Raw genomic sequence first — 17,662 nt, forward strand, 5'->3', positions numbered from 1 at the left:
CACAAATATTTATTATTTTACGCTGCTAAGTTAGGGGTAGTTTGTTATCCAGAAATAGGTAATATACTAGGTCTTTATCAAAAGTGTTAAATTATATAAACACTGGAAGCGTGGCCCCCTTTATTTATTTGTTACCTGCCTAGCCTCTGTAGGCACTTGAGTTTATGACTGCTACAAAATCACAGTCACTTTCTCCAATTGGAATATATAGATATATATGAATATATAGATAGATACCAAAGAAAGACATTATGACATCCCTTTGTTTGGTGTCCCTTCTCCCCGGATGACTACTTCAATATAAGCCCTCCAATAAAACCTCGCTAGCTACCACAGGGAAGGAATATAAGGGAAACAATGAGCAGTGATTTGTGGAATGTCTGCTCTACCTATTGTTCAAGCCCATGTATTAGGTTCATTGTTTAGAATATTTCCTTGGAACTAGGTTAGAAATTCCACAACTCCTGGTCAGGTATGATAAAAGTGAGAATCTGGAGGGGCTCAAATAGAAACCAACCATATACAGTAGGTTGAACCATATGAAACTGCCAATATTTAACTGCTAAAACAGCAGTATCATATGCTTCAACCTAATAATACATATATTTTTAACATCTCCAATCCACTTACAATGTATCCCTGCACTCCTCTTGGTCGCTGTTCTCATGACTCCATCTAGAGGGATATTACACAACAAAGATCAGTCATAGGTGCTCTCCTGGAAGGCCAGCCTTTCTGTGCAAGACGTCTGAATCCCAACAGTTATTGCCAGTACTGTCCAAGCTGGTTGCTGCCACGTCTTTGTGCGGCTGAGTTTATATATAAATGCACAACCTGCCTTTTGATCTTAGAGCCCAACCCTGATGCTTTCCTCTCCTGTCCTGTGTTGTGCTTGCTATTACAGAGCGGAAAACGTGAGAGGCTGGGGTGAAGAGCTGCAGCTGTAGCAGTGGGGGCGGGGGGGTGGCGAAGGTGGTAAAGGTAAAGTTAGTGGTGATGGTGGTGATAGTGGAGGTGAAGATGGAGGTGATGGAGGTGGCGGAGGTGCTGGCAGAGATGGAGTTGGTGCCGGGGGTACCCAGACAGAGTGTTCTGTGACTTCTGTCATCTGAGCTGGACTGAGGGCGGGACTGTTGCCTAGGGCACAAGATAAAACCACCCCCCCTATAGCGTTCGCATTGTTTCACCGGCCTCTCACCCAAGGGCTATGTTGCTCTTGAATTCTTCACAGTGAATAATTATGCCCACAAATTCATAAGCCATATTTCTCTCCTGATCATCCCCCCTACCTACTAACTAACAAATGTTGAGACGAGGGTAACAAAGTTTGAAGAGGCTTAGCTCTTGAGAGGCATTTGCCTGTGTGCAAGCGTACTTGCTGTGGGAGAGATTGGGCAGGTGTGGGGACCGATAGGTGCCAAAGGCTCTGAGGTCAAAGGAACTCAAAAACAAATGTGTTCTTTCTCCCTTCCTTGTAGGGAACCGCTCCTCGTGTGACCCGTCCCGCAGGTCGAGCAACGAGGACCCTAGAGGGGGAGTGAGGATGAGAAAGGGGCAAGAGGCACAAAGAATGGAGACAAGACAGTGCTCTGATCAAGTCTCGTTTATTCTTCGTCACAACAGCATTTTTGTAGCTCAGGAGAAGAGGAAGTTTTCATTAGGGAGGAGCGCAGCCTAGGGAGGAGCGCAGCCGCACCTGGGGCGTTATCTAACGGATAAGAGTTAAAATGAAGGACAGCAACTCCCAGGAAGAGAAAGAGGGAAGTTGCCCCTAATTAGGAGCAGACAACTATTATGGGATAATGAGGCCACGCCAAGCAGAACTTTAGGATGCCGGTCAGCAAGACTTTAGCCGAGGAACTTTTTAGTTCCCCACAGGTCCCCCTTTTTTATTTTATTTAAGCTGAGAGCCTTGCGGGGACTGCGCCTGTCTTAGGTCGGGAGATCGCCACACGGAGCTAACCTTGCCCTACCCGTCATTGGTTATCTAGGGCAGCTTCATTTTTTGGCCAGATACCTGTCTTAGGTGGTGGCTGGCAATGCGTGTGGTCTCCGGTTGCCCGTCATTGACTGTCCAGTCCAGCTCACCAAGGCATTAGTTACATGTATGAGCATCATAGTAAGTTGCAGTCTCAGCCTGTTCCAATTTTTGATAATGGACCTGTATTGGCTGCATTTTTATGGCATCTATTTGTTGCTTGATAAAGGCCATCACCTTATTGAAAAGGAAAGGTCCTAAGGATAGAAGCAGGAGTAGCCCTATGAGAGGTCCTAACAGTGGAAGGAGATAGGGAAGGACTCCATTAAGCCCGCTCCACAGGGGATTTTCGAAGAGTTCTTTTCTTCTTCTCACTAGATCTTCCTGTAGCTTCTTTATTTTATCTCGGACTATGCCTGATTTGTTGGCATAGAAGCAGCAACGTTCCTGCAAAGCCAAGCATATTCCTCCCTGTTCTGCTGTAAGTAGGTCTAGTCCCCGCCTATTTTGGAGAACTACTTCAGCTAGGGAGTCTAATTGATCTTGGATGTCATTAATGGTGCTGGACAAAGCTTGAACATCGTCAATTAGCTGATTAGAGAGCTTTGTGTAGGAATGAACTGCAATTCCTAACCCCGTTGTCCCTGTGACCAATGCCCCTGAAACACCTAACCCTACTAATAGGGGGATGAAAGATACGGCTCTTTTGTGGCGACCTGCAATGTAGTCAAAACTGGGAATGGGAACAGGGTCATCTCCGGAAACTATATCTATGTCTGGCAATAAGGTAGCTAGGACACATATTCCTGTCCAATTGTTGGGCAAGGATGAAAATGCTAAATTTCCTCCACAAACAAACACCTGCCCTTTGCCTGGGCAGAGGGAGTTGCTATGGTTCACTATGCTACTACAGTTAGCAAATTCGACAAATCCAACATGAATATCAAAGCTATTATTTTGAGACTTACCTTGGAGGCAGAGGGAAGCAGGAAAATACATGGGCTGTACTCTAAAGGGCAAGCTGGGGCTACAATTTTGATGAGACTTATTAAAGGTGATGATATCCGCAGGAATGGCTAGAGGCATAGGCGTGCCTAAAGTCATGCATAGCCAGCAGTCTGCAGCTAGTTGGGGGTTGGAGATGATAAGGGCTCGGTGGGTGGCCATCAAGATGTCAGTGGTTTGGGTATCTAAATCTATTCCCCTTGGTTTAGGTAATGCCAGAGGGTGGTAATTGATTTTTGGATGCAGGTTTGTTATGAGGTGTTCTATTTGTTTTTGCACTTCAATTTCTCTTATTCTATCTTGAGGACCACCACCATCAGAAACATGTACAGGGGCCTTCTTATGCCAGCATACTGGCTTTCCAACAGTGCCTTGGCAAGAGGCCTGCAGATACTTAGTAGACCCAATTGGTGAAGGGTTGGACCCCCAATCTCCTTGGTCAATAGCATTTTGCACTTTTTGCAGTATGGCAGTAAAATAAATGACATTAGAGGAGGTACATTCCTGTACTGACTCATAACAGGTAGAATGCATCTGATTATAGATGGTGGTGCATTCCTTGGGACATTCTCCTGGTTTGCCATTGGTAGCGGGTATGACAGGAGGCTTATTTACACAATACCACCTCTGTTCAGAGACCCCTGCAAAGGTCATGTCATATATGAGATAGGCCTTTTTTGTGCCACAATCTACAATTTTGGTATAGTGACTGGGTGTGGCGTAATTGGTGACAATACCTCCCCCACAGCTGCAAGGGGGCCCGAATAATGCAAGGTAGGGATCTCCATTTTGCGGCCCCCCAAGGCCACCTTCTATGTCCGGGCAAAAATGCAGTAGTACCCCGAGCAGCAGGATTACGTTCTTCTTGAACATGTCCTGAAATAGAAAATAAGGAAATTTTCCTCAGGGTAAATCCTTATCCCTGGGTTTAGTTGTGGTTATTTATTGTGTCAGACTTGCTATTTATTTGTTTAACCAGACGTTCCGGTAGCCATCTGGCGGACTTCATTTCTTTAGAGTAGATGCACACTGATCCTCGGCCCCAGATAAGTACTGGGTCTGGGCCATGCCAGGAATTAGTTAGTGGATCTTTCCACAAGACCGAAGCGAATTGCTTTTCAGTTTCGGTTTGCCAAAAGCGAGTGGCTGCAGACTGGCCACTAGCATCTAAATTTAAAAAATTGAGTATAAAGAGGGCATGGGAAAGGATGTTTCTTGGTGACCCCCTCGTGGGATATCATTCCCCCTTTTTTATTTTATTTAAAGTAATTTTAAGAGTTTGATCTGCCCTTTCTACTATTCCTTGCCCTTGTGGATTATAAGGGATACCTGTAATGTGTTGGATGTTGAGACGTTTGCAAAACTGGGAGAAATTAGAGCTAATGTATCCTGGCCCATTATCTGTTTTTAGTTGTTGGGGACATCTTAATACTGCAAAGGTGGCCAGCATATGGCTAATGACATGTTTGGTGGCTTCGCCCGTTTGAAGGGAAGCAAAAATGAATCCACTATAGGTATCTATAGTAACATGTATGTATTTAAGATTGCCAAAGTCAGAAAAATGGGTAACATCCATTTGCCATAGAGCGTTAGGAATTAGCCCTCTAGGATTTACTCCTAGATGAGGGGTTGGTAAATGGATAGCACATGATGGGCAATTCTTTACTATTTGCCTAGCTTGTTCTTTTGTGATGTGATGCATAAGACGTAATGTTTTTGCATTAAGGTGATGTAGTTGATGGCTATTTTGTGCAGCAGCGAGTTTGTCCTGAATGCTGTTATTGGCCACAAATAATTGAGAGACCTGGGGAGTTCGGGTGGCAAGATCAGCTTTTTGGTTCCCTTCACTCGTGGTTTAGGAAATTGTAGCCCCGGCCTGAGCACGACTGCCGCCGACATCCCGGCCATGCCTGTCTTTAAGTCTCAACATAAGGCTGCGTGGGAGACATAACCAAAAGCCACTCAGAGGGTTTCGTGCGGATTGAATTTAAAGAATGTTTATTATGCCTTAGAACTTGCTCTTCTTTCTTTATCTGTAGTATAACACAAACAGTCTCTAGCAAGGAATGTATGAAACCTTGCACCTAATGCCAGTGTGGCATCAAGATGTTTGATAGACCCTGACACAGACTGGTCACTGTACCCTCTGTACTCATACATGTAATCTGTTACTGTCAGCTGGAACCCTAATGCCTCCAAGCTATTGGTGATTCATGAATCTTGACCTTGTATCTCTCATGTGTATCCTCCTCAATAAAAGGCACAAGGGAAGGTCTAATCGCTGTTCTCCACTAGAGAGGCAGTCACCTTCCTTCCCCCAGACATAATGACATGTCCTGGGTAAAAGTTTGTTCCGCCGTGGTCATGAAGCCTCTGCTGGACAGAGTGACTTCCAACCGATCCTAGGGTGTATGAGGCACATCCTCCTCACTTCCTCTCCTTCTTCAAGTGGTCTTTTCTCAACAACTGCCAAACATGATAACTAGGAGGCAGACGATTTATCCCACAGTACCCAAACTGTAGACAAAGTAGGAACAAGGAAGAGGGGAGCAAAACAGGCCTAAAGTCCTCCCTTTCTAATTCTTTGCAGTGAGGAGGGCCAAACTACTCAGGGGTTGTGGGGAAGAATGAGGAGGGCGATTCAGATGAGTGGACAGAACTTGGTGCCTGGAGTTCAGAAAAGGTTGCAGAGGTCCCTTCTCTTGCTTAGGATGCAGGACTTCTTTCTTGGGTGACAGAGATGCTTGAGACCATTTGTGCATTCAGAGAAAGTGACCTGGTAATGTTGCTGCAGGATGCGGTGCCAGAGAGGGAGCTCAGAACCAGACTCCAGAAATGTTTATTGTTGAAGTAGCAGAGGTACGCTGGGAAATGATAAGGGCACAAGAGAGACGGAAGTCAGATAGTGGAAGGAAAGTGGCAAGCAGCGTGGGCCGAAAAGAAGCGCTCAAAAACCTGTGTGCATGGACAGCAGCCCTCTCTGCGCACTTTCTCTGCCCTGACACACCAACGCCCCGCCTTCCCAGGCCCCTCCAGACCACTCACCGCATGTGATGTATAGGACAAACACCACCCAGCCAACGAAATAGCTCCACCCAATGGGGACTGATAAATTCCTGTTCAACTCGAAGAACCAGACGTTGATAGGAAACAACATGAGGGTGGAGAAAATGAAGGCAACTAGGAGACAGGAAGCAAAGGTGTCATTCCCACCCTAGTACCCCACAGGGACTTTTCCTCACCTGCTGAGCTACAGCCACAGACCATAGCTCCCAGCAGTGCATGCACAGTACACAGCCCGAGGGGCTCATGGGAATCACCTCCACCTCTCCAGTGACCAGGAAACGATGAAAATCGATTTTCAGTCAATAAATACCAGTTCTACCAGTTCTGGTCTACCACCAGCCACAATACCCATACCTCACTCCCAAAGAAATGAAGAAGGAGAAGTGCCTAGGAAGATGTAGATTAGGAGAAAGTAAGGACCTTTTCCAGAGCTGGGAGGGCACCTTCACAGAAGCTCATGATAGTCCCCATCCAGCCAAAGAAGGGCAATCTCTGAACACCAGGCATGTATGGCAGGTGCAACCAAACGGTGAAGATGAAGCCCAGGGCCAGGGCCAGCATGAAGGTTATCTTGACCACCCCAAAGACTGGATGATTAGTCCACAGCTTAAAACTGTCTGGGGAAAAGGAGAAAACAGGATACACTAAGGATTGACAATAGACAAAATATAATCAAATGAACAAATATGAGAAAATGTTCAGGCCCATTAATAACCAAAGAAATGCACATTTGAGATAACAATAAAATATCACTTTCACTTATTAAACAGGTAATGGTTTTTGACAGATTGTTTGACAATCCTAACCATATAAAAACAAATCCTTCAATAGAAAAAATAGGCAGAGAACTTGAACTGCAATTCTCAAAAGAAGAAATCTGAATGTTCAATAAACACATGAAGCTCAACACAACAAATTGCAAAATAAAAGTGACTTTTTAAATCTATTAAATTAGCAAAGATCAAAACAAAAGGAATGATAGCAAATGTAGGGAAGGATTTAGAAAAAAACAGGTGCTCTCACACACTGCTAGTGGGTGCGTTTTCTGGTGAATGATATAGCATGAAAACAAAAAACAAAACAAAACAAAAACCTAAACTGTTAGGCCCTTTGACTCAGCAATGCTTCTTTTTGGAATTTACATTAAGGAAATAATCCAAGATCTGCGCCAAAAATATATATATAGGCCTTCTTTGAAGATATATATATATATATATATACATCCAATAAGAGATTTGTTAAATAAATTATAGTGTGCTTATACATTGGATTATTATGTGTTCATTAAAAATGATGATATGACAGAATATTGTCTCCAAATAGTGTCTCTAGGAATAAAGGAGAAACTGGGGAGGCGGCCTGAAAGCCAGAGCTTGGAGGCTCACTTCAGTATGTAATCTTCCATATTTTAGAAAATTTTGACTCTGTTTACATACTACCTAATCAAATAAATTTTAAACATAGGTGATGTTATAGAATAATTATTTAATGATATGAGCAAATGCTCACAACTGAAAAGTGGAATTTGCAACATAGGGCATGTAGAATGATTCCAATGTTTTAAAAAATTATATATATTTATTACAATAAAAATAAAGTTGTACACCTGAAACCTATATAATTTTACTAAGCGATGTCACACCAATAAATTCAATAAAAAAGTAAAATAAAAAATATGTATCTATTTATTTGTATTTATTTTATGCATACATACATACAAAAGACTGGAATTATATCCATTATAATGTCAATTGTGATTATATCTGGTGGGGAAATTTTAGGTGATTTTTACTTTCTTTTTAAAACTTTCTGCATTTCCCACAATAACTGCAATGTTTTTTATTTATTTTATTTTTTTAAAGATTTTATTTATTTATTTTTAGAGAGTGGGGAAGTGAAGGAGAAAGAGAGGGAGAGGAACATCGATATGAGAAAGAAAGATAGATAGGTCGCCTCTCATATGCTCCTGACCAGGGACCGAACCTATAACCCAGGCATGTGCCCTGACTGGGAATGTAACTGGCGACACTTCACTTCACGGGATGACACTCAGCGGTCACACCAGTCAGGGCTGTGCAATTTATTTTTAATTTAAAAAATTATATATTTAAATTTAAATATGTATTTAAAGTTAACAGTCATTGCTGGCAAAGGTTCAGGAAACATTATTACTTTTTTAAGGCAACATGGAAAATGTTATAAAGGGCCTTAAAGTATTTATACTATTTTTATACTAGGCAGTTAGACAGGCATGAACAGAGCAAGGACAATGGGCCAGATCAGAAGGTCACCAGGGCAGAAAGCCCTGGGGGCCTAACAACAGACAAAACTGGGAGAACAAGGACCTCAACCCCAGGGTAATCTTGCCTCCCCTAGCATTTATTGGTTATGTGATTTGGATCCTCCCCTGGCCTGCCCTTCCCCCACCCCACCCCGCACCTGTTGCTAGTCATGTGGGTTAGACCCCCTTAGAGGGGGAAGAACAAGGGGGCTGGGGAATAGCTCTTAAGCATTAAGTCCCTAGCACAGCCAAGTTCTGACCCACATCAAATACATCTACATCTCAGTTGTGTTTCGGCTCCAGGCCCAGAAAAGAGGCAAAACCAGGCAAGCAATGCCATGGCTGACATCAGGACCAGCTGCCTTGACTACTGACCTCCTGCTCTGGCCCTGGCCAATCAGTAGAGACCACACCCCGAAAGGACACACCTGGAAAGCTGATGAATATGCTATTGCGCTTCTCCCTGAAACTTCCAGATAAATACCCTCCAGCCAAGGAGGACCCCACAGGGCTCTCTCTACAGAGCACACCCACCCCTTTCCACACGCCCTCCCCCCAGGTTGTTTTTCTGGCCTCTCTCTCCTAAGCACCAAGGGCCCTTCTTGCACCTCTGGAACTTGTTTCCTGAGCCCATTTCTTTTACAGCTCACTTCTTCTACCTTTGTGACTTTCCAAATAAACTTTCTCTTATAGTTTGAGTCTTGGCTCTGAATTCTTTCTTAGCTAGAACACAAGTACCAAGATTGCTAAACCAAGGTCCAGTCTGACTCCAGCGACCTAACACCTGGTGCCATTTCACCACCAACAATTTGATCCAGTAAACCCACTTTAGGAAATCTATAACAAAAAGTTAATATTAAACACAGAGAAAACTTTATGATTAATAAATTTTGTTGCTTCCGTTTTCCTCAAATATGAAGTTAGAAATAAATTTGCCAAGAACAGAAAAATAAAGTGGTCAAGTAAGAGATGATAAATTTATTAAGCTGAACACTATAGTCAGTTATAATAAGGAAAAGTTTATTATATCTCATAAAGATAAAATTTTAAATAATAGAAATTAATAAAAATAATTTAAAATATATAAAATTATTTATGAAGCATGACTATAACTATGGAAGTTATTTAAAACTTGTTCAATTTTTTTTTAATTTTAGCTTTTCTCCTTTTAAAAATTCTTCAAGTTGAAAATGATTCTCTCTTTTATTTTTGATTTATTTATTTATTTTTAGAGATAGGGGAAGGGAGGGAGAAAGAGAGGAAGAGAAACATCAGTGTGCTAGGGATACATCGATCCATTGCCTCTTGCACGCCCCCAACACAAGCATGTGCCCTGACTAGGAATTGAACCAGCAACTTTTCAGTTCACAGGCTGGCATTCAATCTACTGAGCCACACCAGCCAGGGCAAAACTTCAATTTTTTTTTTTTTAAGCCTGGAAAAAACTGAGTGCTCAACACACTGCTGCTAGTGGCTGTCTTTGAATGGCACTATAGAGCAAGTTAGGTGGATACATGAGTCTTGGAGCCAGACACACATGTAAACATGCTATTATTAGGTTGATCCAGATAAATTTGCTCTTTTTTTACAGGTGAAAAGTAGTCAAATATTGGCCATTTCATGTGGTTCAACCTAACATCTTTATGACCCTGAGCAAGATACTTAGAATCTGAGTCTCAATTTTCTCATTTGTAAAATTGCCCCATCAGGATTAAAATGAGCAAACAGAATTAGGGTGCAATAAATGATAGCTTTTGTTTCCCCAAATATATTGTAATGAGAGTGTATTACTTTCACAATGGAAGAAAATAATAGCTGATGCGGCTCAGCGGATTGAGCACCAGCCTGCGAACCAAACGGTTGCTGGTTCGATTACCATTCAGGGCACATGCCTGGGTTGTGGGCAAGGTCTCCAGTTGGGGGTGCATGAGAGGCAACCACACATTGATGTTTCTCTTCCTCTCTTTCTTCCTCCCTTTCCCTCTCTCTAAAAATAAATTTAAAAAATATTTTTTAAATAAAGAAAATATTTTTTTAATGTTAATGAGAATGAAGAAATGGAAATGGGGGGAAGGGGCAAATCGAAGGCGCTGGTTTTCCACAAGAGCTGAGAAAGGAGGCCTGAGTCTGGAAAGTGAGAGGACGGCAGGATGCGAGATAACAGGATGGGGAACGGAGAGGCTGCAAGAGGCCAGGAAGGGAAAGGGCAGGAAAGCCAGATGTGGAAACCCAGAGCTGGCCCAGAAAAGCAAAGCCTACAAAGCCAAAAGGAAGAATCGTGGCAGTGACCGGGGCCTGAGAGAAAACGTTCTGGGGACTCCTCCCGGAATTCTGGTGATGCAAGCCTAGAGAAAAGAAATGCCACCTCTCCCAGGATAACAGTGAATTATGTGATTACAATAATGAGTGATTCACATGCACCGAGAGTCCAGGCCCCTCACAACCTTGTTATAAGTACAGACTTGACTGCAAGCCTCATCAAAGCAGCAACGCTTTCCATGGGGTCAGGCAAATCTATTTGACCAGGCTGAGAAAGCAAAAATGATCCTTGGCAGTCTCGGTGCCAGTGGAGTCATCTCATGGGCCAAAACAGTGAGGATGGCCAAAAGGAGGGGACAGGAATTCCGGGGTGTAGATGGAGAGGCCAAGGCAGGCTGGAGGCGGGGGGCGGGGTGGTAGAGGGGCTCACCTTTCCCATTCTCTGTGTTAGGACAGTTGTCGGATCTGCAGATCTGCAGGGGCCCCATGGACATGATATGGATCGACATGTAGATTCCATTACTAACATCCATGGGCCAGCGCTGGTAGGAGCGGCTCAAAGGTGCGTATAGCCATTTCGTAGAGAAGGCCATGACCAGCAGCAGGATGAAGGCAATCAGGCTGAGCCATGAGGCCAGCACCAGCGTCTTCCAATGGGAACTATGTTTAATTCTCCATCGGAGGGACAAAGAAGAGTCCCAGTGGTGCCTCATGGGCAACTGCCGGTTTCTGTTGGGAGTAGAGACCAAGTTCCACACCCTATCTTCTTGTCCCAGGTTCATCGTGACCACACTTACTTTTCCAACCCTCCCCTTCCTTTCCAGGCTTCTAATGCTCATCGTTTTTCCCTCCTGACCCAGGGACCTCACCCCTAATGTCCCCCGTCCCCATCTTGAGCATCCCCTTTTTCCCCTTCTATCCTCCACCCCTTTCCTTTCTAGGCTCACTTGTTCATCATCTAAATATTTTCATCTTCTAAACATTTTCATCAGACAGAGCAGTTGCCACCACAGGGCCTGAGAGCTGGAAAAGAACAACCCATTCAGCAGGACAGGGCACCTAACTGCCATGGAATATTCCTGGGGGGCAGTCAAGTCAGGGAGGGGGTCCACGGCTGCAGCTCCAGCTCCTTCCCAAAAATACCTCAGGTCCCAGCTCAGAACCGTGGCTCCGAGGCCTCCTTTCACCTATGAGCAGTGGTCTCTGAGAGTCTCCTTTTTTCTCTTCCCATTTCGTCTGCCCTAACACCAACCCCAAATACTTGCTGATGGAGCAGAAGAAGAGATAAGAAGTCTGTTCCCAGGAAAACACTTGCACATGTGTTCCAGAGGTTGTAATCAACCCTCTCACTCCCTCCCCCAACCCCTTCACCTCTCTCTCACGGCCGCTCACTTTCAGTCAGCAGTTGCCAATTCCCTTCCCTCTTCTTTCTTTTTACCTTTTTTGCTCAGCCTCAGAAGGGGGAGGACAAAGGATAAGGACAGGCTATGTGGGTGTCATGCAGTCAGAGGTTTTTCTACTCACCCTTTTAAGCTATAGGAAAAGAAATCTGAGTCAATCGTGGCTTCCAGACCTCAGTTAGCCCCTGGAATTTTCATGAGGAGCAAGCCTTTCAAATGTGGGCTATAAATTTGAATCCCACCAGAGCTGGTTTACTTGGTGGAGACAATGATACACATGGTTAAGCACACAGGCTTTAGGGTTCAAAAGGCAGAGGTGTGAATAATGGACCTTCCTCTTAATAGCTTTGTGAACCTGGATGAGTCATATATCTTCTTTGTGCCTCAGTTTACTCATCTGTAACACAGGGACAATAATACTTTGTCTCAGACTTGGTTTGAATGTTGAATGAAATACTGAATAAAAAGCACTCATTGGTTCACAGTAAATTCCAAAAAAAGTGGTGGGTGTTCATTGTTAAATTATCATTTTAATTGTCTTTGTACTCTTTAACTAGTAGATGGAGATAGAATAAGAACACAGAGGTTTTTGGCAGACATCATTGAATATTAGTGGCTACAAATGATAGAACAGATCCTAAGTTAACTTAAGCAAAAGGGGAGTTACTCATGAATCCTGAAGTCGTGTGCAGAGCTGTACCTCAGGAATGTTGTTGGAATCAGGAATTCACACACTGGCAGTCCAAGATCATGGTGCTGTCATGGTCTGCATGGTCGGGTGAGGCCCTACTTCCAAGTCACAGACTTTTTACTGTGTGTCTTTATGTGGGGATAGGAAGCTCTGTGAGATCTGTTTTATAAGGGCACTAAACCCATTCATGAGAGCTCCATCCTTATGACCTAATCACCTCCCAAAGACTCATATCCTACTATCATCAACTTGGGGGGTAGTTTTCCAAAAATGGATTTGGGGGAACACAGATATTCAGACCTTAGCACTCTGACTCTGGTCTTGTTTCTCCTTGAACATCTTGCTCTTCCTCCGCAAAGCAACCTTCTCCTCTCCTCTGGTCCACATAGTGAGAAATGTGGCCTTTACACCCCAGCTGTCTACCTTTGGCCATCAGTGAAGAGACCTCTCAGTCTCAAGTCCACACACTCTTTGGCCCTGCCAGGGACGAGTGCCATCCCTAAAACAATCAGCCATGGTCAGGGGCACCCGAATCTGGAAGCTGACCCACAAACTAATGACAGGTAGGAAGTTAGTGAACAAAGCCCCGAGTTGCGTCGGCCATAGGTTGGGATAACTCTGATGCCTGTTCCACACAAGGAGGGAGCAGTGCTGGAGGAAGGGTGCTGAGCCTCCTGGGAATGTCATTCATGCAGAACTAGTGATCACCAGGACTGTGTTTCCTTCCTTGGATCTGTTCCAGTTTTTCCTGGAGTTTCTAAGGGTTTCTAATCATAACAAATAGTTTTAACAGCAACACAAAACCATATGGAAGAATCTTAGAAATACAATGCTTTCTGAAAAACAGAATTCCCAGAAAAATACACCATAAACATGATACCATTTTTATAGAGCTCATAAACAAGCACAACTAAACAAAACATTGTATGCATACATACTATTATGATTGCATGGTTGTTTTTTTTTTAAAGCAGTGGAATGATAAACACAAATACGAACAGTCTATTTCTCCAGGGAAGCAGGGGAATGGGACAGGGAGGATTATACTGGCACATACACATTATCGGCAATGGGTTATTGGCTCCTGACTTGGGTGAAAGGACATGGGTAGTCATTATGTTAGAATCATTTATAACTAACATATTTTATATAATCCTGTGAATGTATAAAACAATTTCTCAAAAGGTAATTAAAAGTTTCAAGAAAGGAAATGTAATCTTAGTGGTTACTAGCTCTGCATTGAAAAATATTTATAAGTCACAATACATAAGCTAAACACTGTTGAGTTTCAACTTTTAGAATCAACAGATGGACAAAGTACGGAAGACTTAACTATAGCTACAAAAGTAAACAGAGCTGTTATCAGCCTAGACGTTGCCCCCGTCAAAGCCTAGAAGAGGTACACTGGAAGGTGGAAAGAGAAGACAGCTGAAGGGAAGGGTGGGGGACCTGACAACAGGGTCTCTGCATGAGGTTGTGCAAGATGTGCTCTGCACAAGAGCACACAGCTGCGGGGTGAGCGGGGACGGAACTACAGCCTGCGTTTTGCTTGACAAGTCAAGCCCCTCTAAGAGAGCTCCACTGGCCTAGAGGAAGACGCACTTTGTTCTATATTCCATAAAGGTGCTGCTCCCCACCAAGCCATTTACCACTACATCTATTCAGGACTGTCTTTTAACCACAAGGTGAAAGGTACAGAATGCCTTATGGACTAGTAGCGGAACTGGCCAACCATCTTGTAAGGTTGTGTATGAGTGAGAATTCTTCGGCTGCAATCACAAACTCAGACTGAGTTAGGTAAAAAGGAATGCATTGAGGCAATATTGAGTTAACACAGACTCAAAGAGGAAGCTGAACATCTAGGCCTAGAGCTAAACAGGAACCAGAGGAGCATGGGAAGGCGGATGCGCTGACTGACAGCCCACCAGAACCACATGGAATTGGAGAAGAATAGTTTCCCAAAGGAAAGGAAGCCAAGCATTCAAAAAGTAATAACTTGTTCACACAGATACAGAGTGCAGCCAGAATGGAGTGCAAGGCTGGGAGGTTTCTAAGAAGGAAACTGCCCACAATTCCATCGGTGAGGACAGGTGCCTGGACAACCCTTCTGGGATGTAGCCTCAGTGACTGTGGGCAAAGCTAACCTGGAGAATACGCACTTGACCTCACACAGCTTTATTGGTCACTCCTTGATTGTCCCTGTGGACTTGCTTTGCTGCCTGCATGACACTCAGAAACAGTCCCATTCCAGGCCAACTCACACCAGTACACATGTCAGTGTGAATCTCCTTGTGGCAAGTCTGCCAATAGGATACTGCAATAGCCAGAGTCCACAAGTTTCATGGTTCCCTCTCTTTTGCATCGGTGAAAGTACACATTCTTCTTTCATGTGGGCCTCTTGTAGGTGATGTGTTTCCTCAAACTCTGTGTGTGCTGATGACTTGGGTCTCTCCTAAAAATTGCAGATGCCTCACCTGTCACAGATCCCAGGTAGTGCCTATGCTGCTGGTCCAAGGGAGGCTGTAGAACACCTGGGTTGCTGGGCCCTCTCACCCAGAATGTCTCTTAACCTGTAGGGTTTGGGCACACAGACCTGCTTGTCCAGGTGTGTTCTGCTTGCTTGACTCTGTTTCTGTGGGACATTTCATTGCCTTTTATATACCAGCCGAACAGAAATGGGAAGAAAAACAAGTTGCTGCCAAAAAAATAAAGCGAAAAGTGACTGCAAAATTAAGAATTTCTGCCACAGACCTGGAAAAAATGTTTTCAAATCACATATATGATAAAGGAATTATTCAGAGTATATAAGGAACTCTCAAAACACAATAATAAGAAAATAAACCACGCAGTTTTTAAAAGGCCAAAGGGTGTAAACGGACACTTCACCAAAGAAGATATTCAAGTGGCCAATAAACACATGAAAAGATACTCAGCACCATTGTCATTAGGGAAACACAAATTAAAATCACAGTGAGATACCACTATACACGTATTAGAATAGCAAAAAAAAGCAAGTAAAATTAATTGTCTGGGTTTTTACATTGTTCACTGTGCTTGTTTGCTTTTAAAAATAAGTGATTTATTATTTCGATTATACTAAATAAAAACTCACTTTTGTATCCTATTTTTAATTCATATTTTGTATTCTTTTTCTTTAGAAGGGCCCCATAAAATCTGAATTCAACCCCAACCCCTTCCCACACAAGGCAGCTTCAAATTTCCAACGGTGGATGGAGTGGGGAAGATTTCAGAAGTGAAGGGGAGTGTGATTCCAGGGGGCTGGACAAGTGGGTAAGCCGACTAGCGGGAAGGAGAAGGTAGAAAACTGCCAGCAACCAGGAGTGAGATCAGACTCCAGATAACACATGCTGGGTCCCCCGCAGGGAGCCACGGGGTGGGGAGGGGCGGAGCCAAGTCAGGGGTGGGGCCAGGAGGGCCTGGTCACGCCCCCAACAGCCAGGAGCGTCCAGGGCGAAGCAGAGGGAAATCTCCGGAAGTGGTTTTCCTTTATTCCCTTTGCTCACGTTGCTCCCGGTGCCCTGGCCCGAGGCTCTCTCGGGCCGCTGGAAGGTGGAGAATGGGCAGCTTGGAGAGGGCGTGCTGGGCAGCGAGGCGGGCGGCCTTCGGGGGTGCGTCAGGCGGCGGAGGAACTGTCCGAGGAGACGTACTCCTGCACGGGATGGTGTGCCTGCCTGCTGAACTGGCCAACCCCGAAAACAGGAACCAGCGGATACCCCGGTAGCAGAAGAGACGAGCCCTGCTAGGAAGGAGGGAGGAAGGAGGGGGAACCTCTCAGGAATGGACAGAACCAAGATGGAGGACTGTGGGAAGGGTCTCAGGAAGTGGCCTGGAGGCCTGGAGCGCCTGTGCGGCTAGTAGGAGAGGGGAGATGGCTAGTGAGCGGGCTGCAGGGAAGGAAGGAGTCCTCTCATCCACCTTTGCTTGTGGTCATGAATGCAACACCCTCTTCACCCCCGCCCCCACCCCCCCAGCTCACCGGTAATAATGGCCACAACGATGTTGACCCAGAGACCATAGAAGGGCCAGTGCAAAGAGAGGTGCCCTGTCCCATCTGCATTATTATCAACTCCCCATACATGGAGGCCACAGATGACAGGAGCAGGAGGAGCAGGACTGTGGGGTGGAGAGAGCACATACTGACTCAGAGGGAGACACTCCCAAAAGGGCCCGGCTACCCCACCCTGTCCTCTCAGGCACCTCCCCCAAGCCTGAGACACACCTTTGCCTTTCCGAAGCCTGTGAAAATATGAGTTTCTTTCACCCTCCCCCGGGGCCTGATAGAATGTGAAGGAATGGAGCGATGGCAGCTCCAGGGCTCCCCAAATGGGTCAGTGAACCTCTCAACCGCCTGGGACATTTGTACTGACTCCTACCACCCCCACCAGCCAGGGCAGCACGAGAGACTCTCCCATGAACTCTCCTCCCACACCTACCAGAAAGTTGCAGGTGACTCAAAAGGGCAGGAAGGCCGAGGAGCAACATGGGATGGAGAGGAGGATGGACACTAGCAGGAGGTAGTACAGGGCTATGACAGAGAGGTAGGTACCTGGTGGAGGATGTGCTGGGGGGGCGGGGGGAGAGAGAATTCAGGATTCACCGAGTTACCTACAGCCTCCTGTACCCTCTGTTCCACCCCCCATCATTCCCCCTCCTCTGACTTCCTTGCCCCAGCCCTTCTGCCACCCAGTGTGTCCACACTCATGGTGGTCTCATCCCCACCCCCCCACCCCCACACACACGCCTTTCCCAGATAGCTGTGCTTCATGCCCCTCACCCCCCTCTGACGAGTCTGCGGGATGCACACTCCTCCCAGACTGCACTCACTCGCCACATCACCCCAAATGCAAAGGGGCCTCTTAAGATAACAGAAACACCACAGTGCCCTTCCTTTCCTGTCTTTTCTGTGTCTTTTGGAATGTGTGGTTGTATTGTTTTTACCTTTACATCCCCAAAACAACTCT

The 17,662-nt window shown here is 45.0% G+C and overlaps 1 protein-coding gene and 1 long non-coding RNA gene across 2 annotated transcripts; both read right to left on the minus strand.

The window, feature by feature from the left end:
* Positions 1-663: 663 nt before the first annotated feature.
* ODF4 (outer dense fiber of sperm tails 4) lies at positions 664-11,371 on the minus strand. The gene is made up of 5 exons (XM_090257493.1): positions 11,020-11,371; positions 6,029-6,163; positions 5,760-5,847; positions 903-1,047; positions 664-675 (listed from the first exon to the last, which is right to left on the minus strand). Exons 1-5 carry the CDS (start codon positions 11,369-11,371, stop codon positions 664-666), a joined length of 732 nt encoding a protein of 243 aa, XP_090113619.1.
* Positions 11,372-15,714: 4,343 nt separating this feature from the next.
* Positions 15,715-17,221, minus strand: LOC149997611 (uncharacterized). The gene is made up of 3 exons (XR_016514310.1): positions 17,135-17,221; positions 16,678-16,814; positions 15,715-16,440 (listed from the first exon to the last, which is right to left on the minus strand). It is a non-coding gene; the product is annotated as an uncharacterized LOC149997611 (long non-coding RNA).
* Between the last annotated feature and the right edge of the window lie 441 nt (positions 17,222-17,662).

Source organism: Furipterus horrens, unplaced genomic scaffold (assembly GCF_987537825.1).
Source record: "Furipterus horrens unplaced genomic scaffold, mFurHor1.1.pri manual_scaffold_11, whole genome shotgun sequence".
Classification (NCBI taxonomy): Eukaryota; Metazoa; Chordata; class Mammalia; order Chiroptera; family Furipteridae; genus Furipterus; species Furipterus horrens.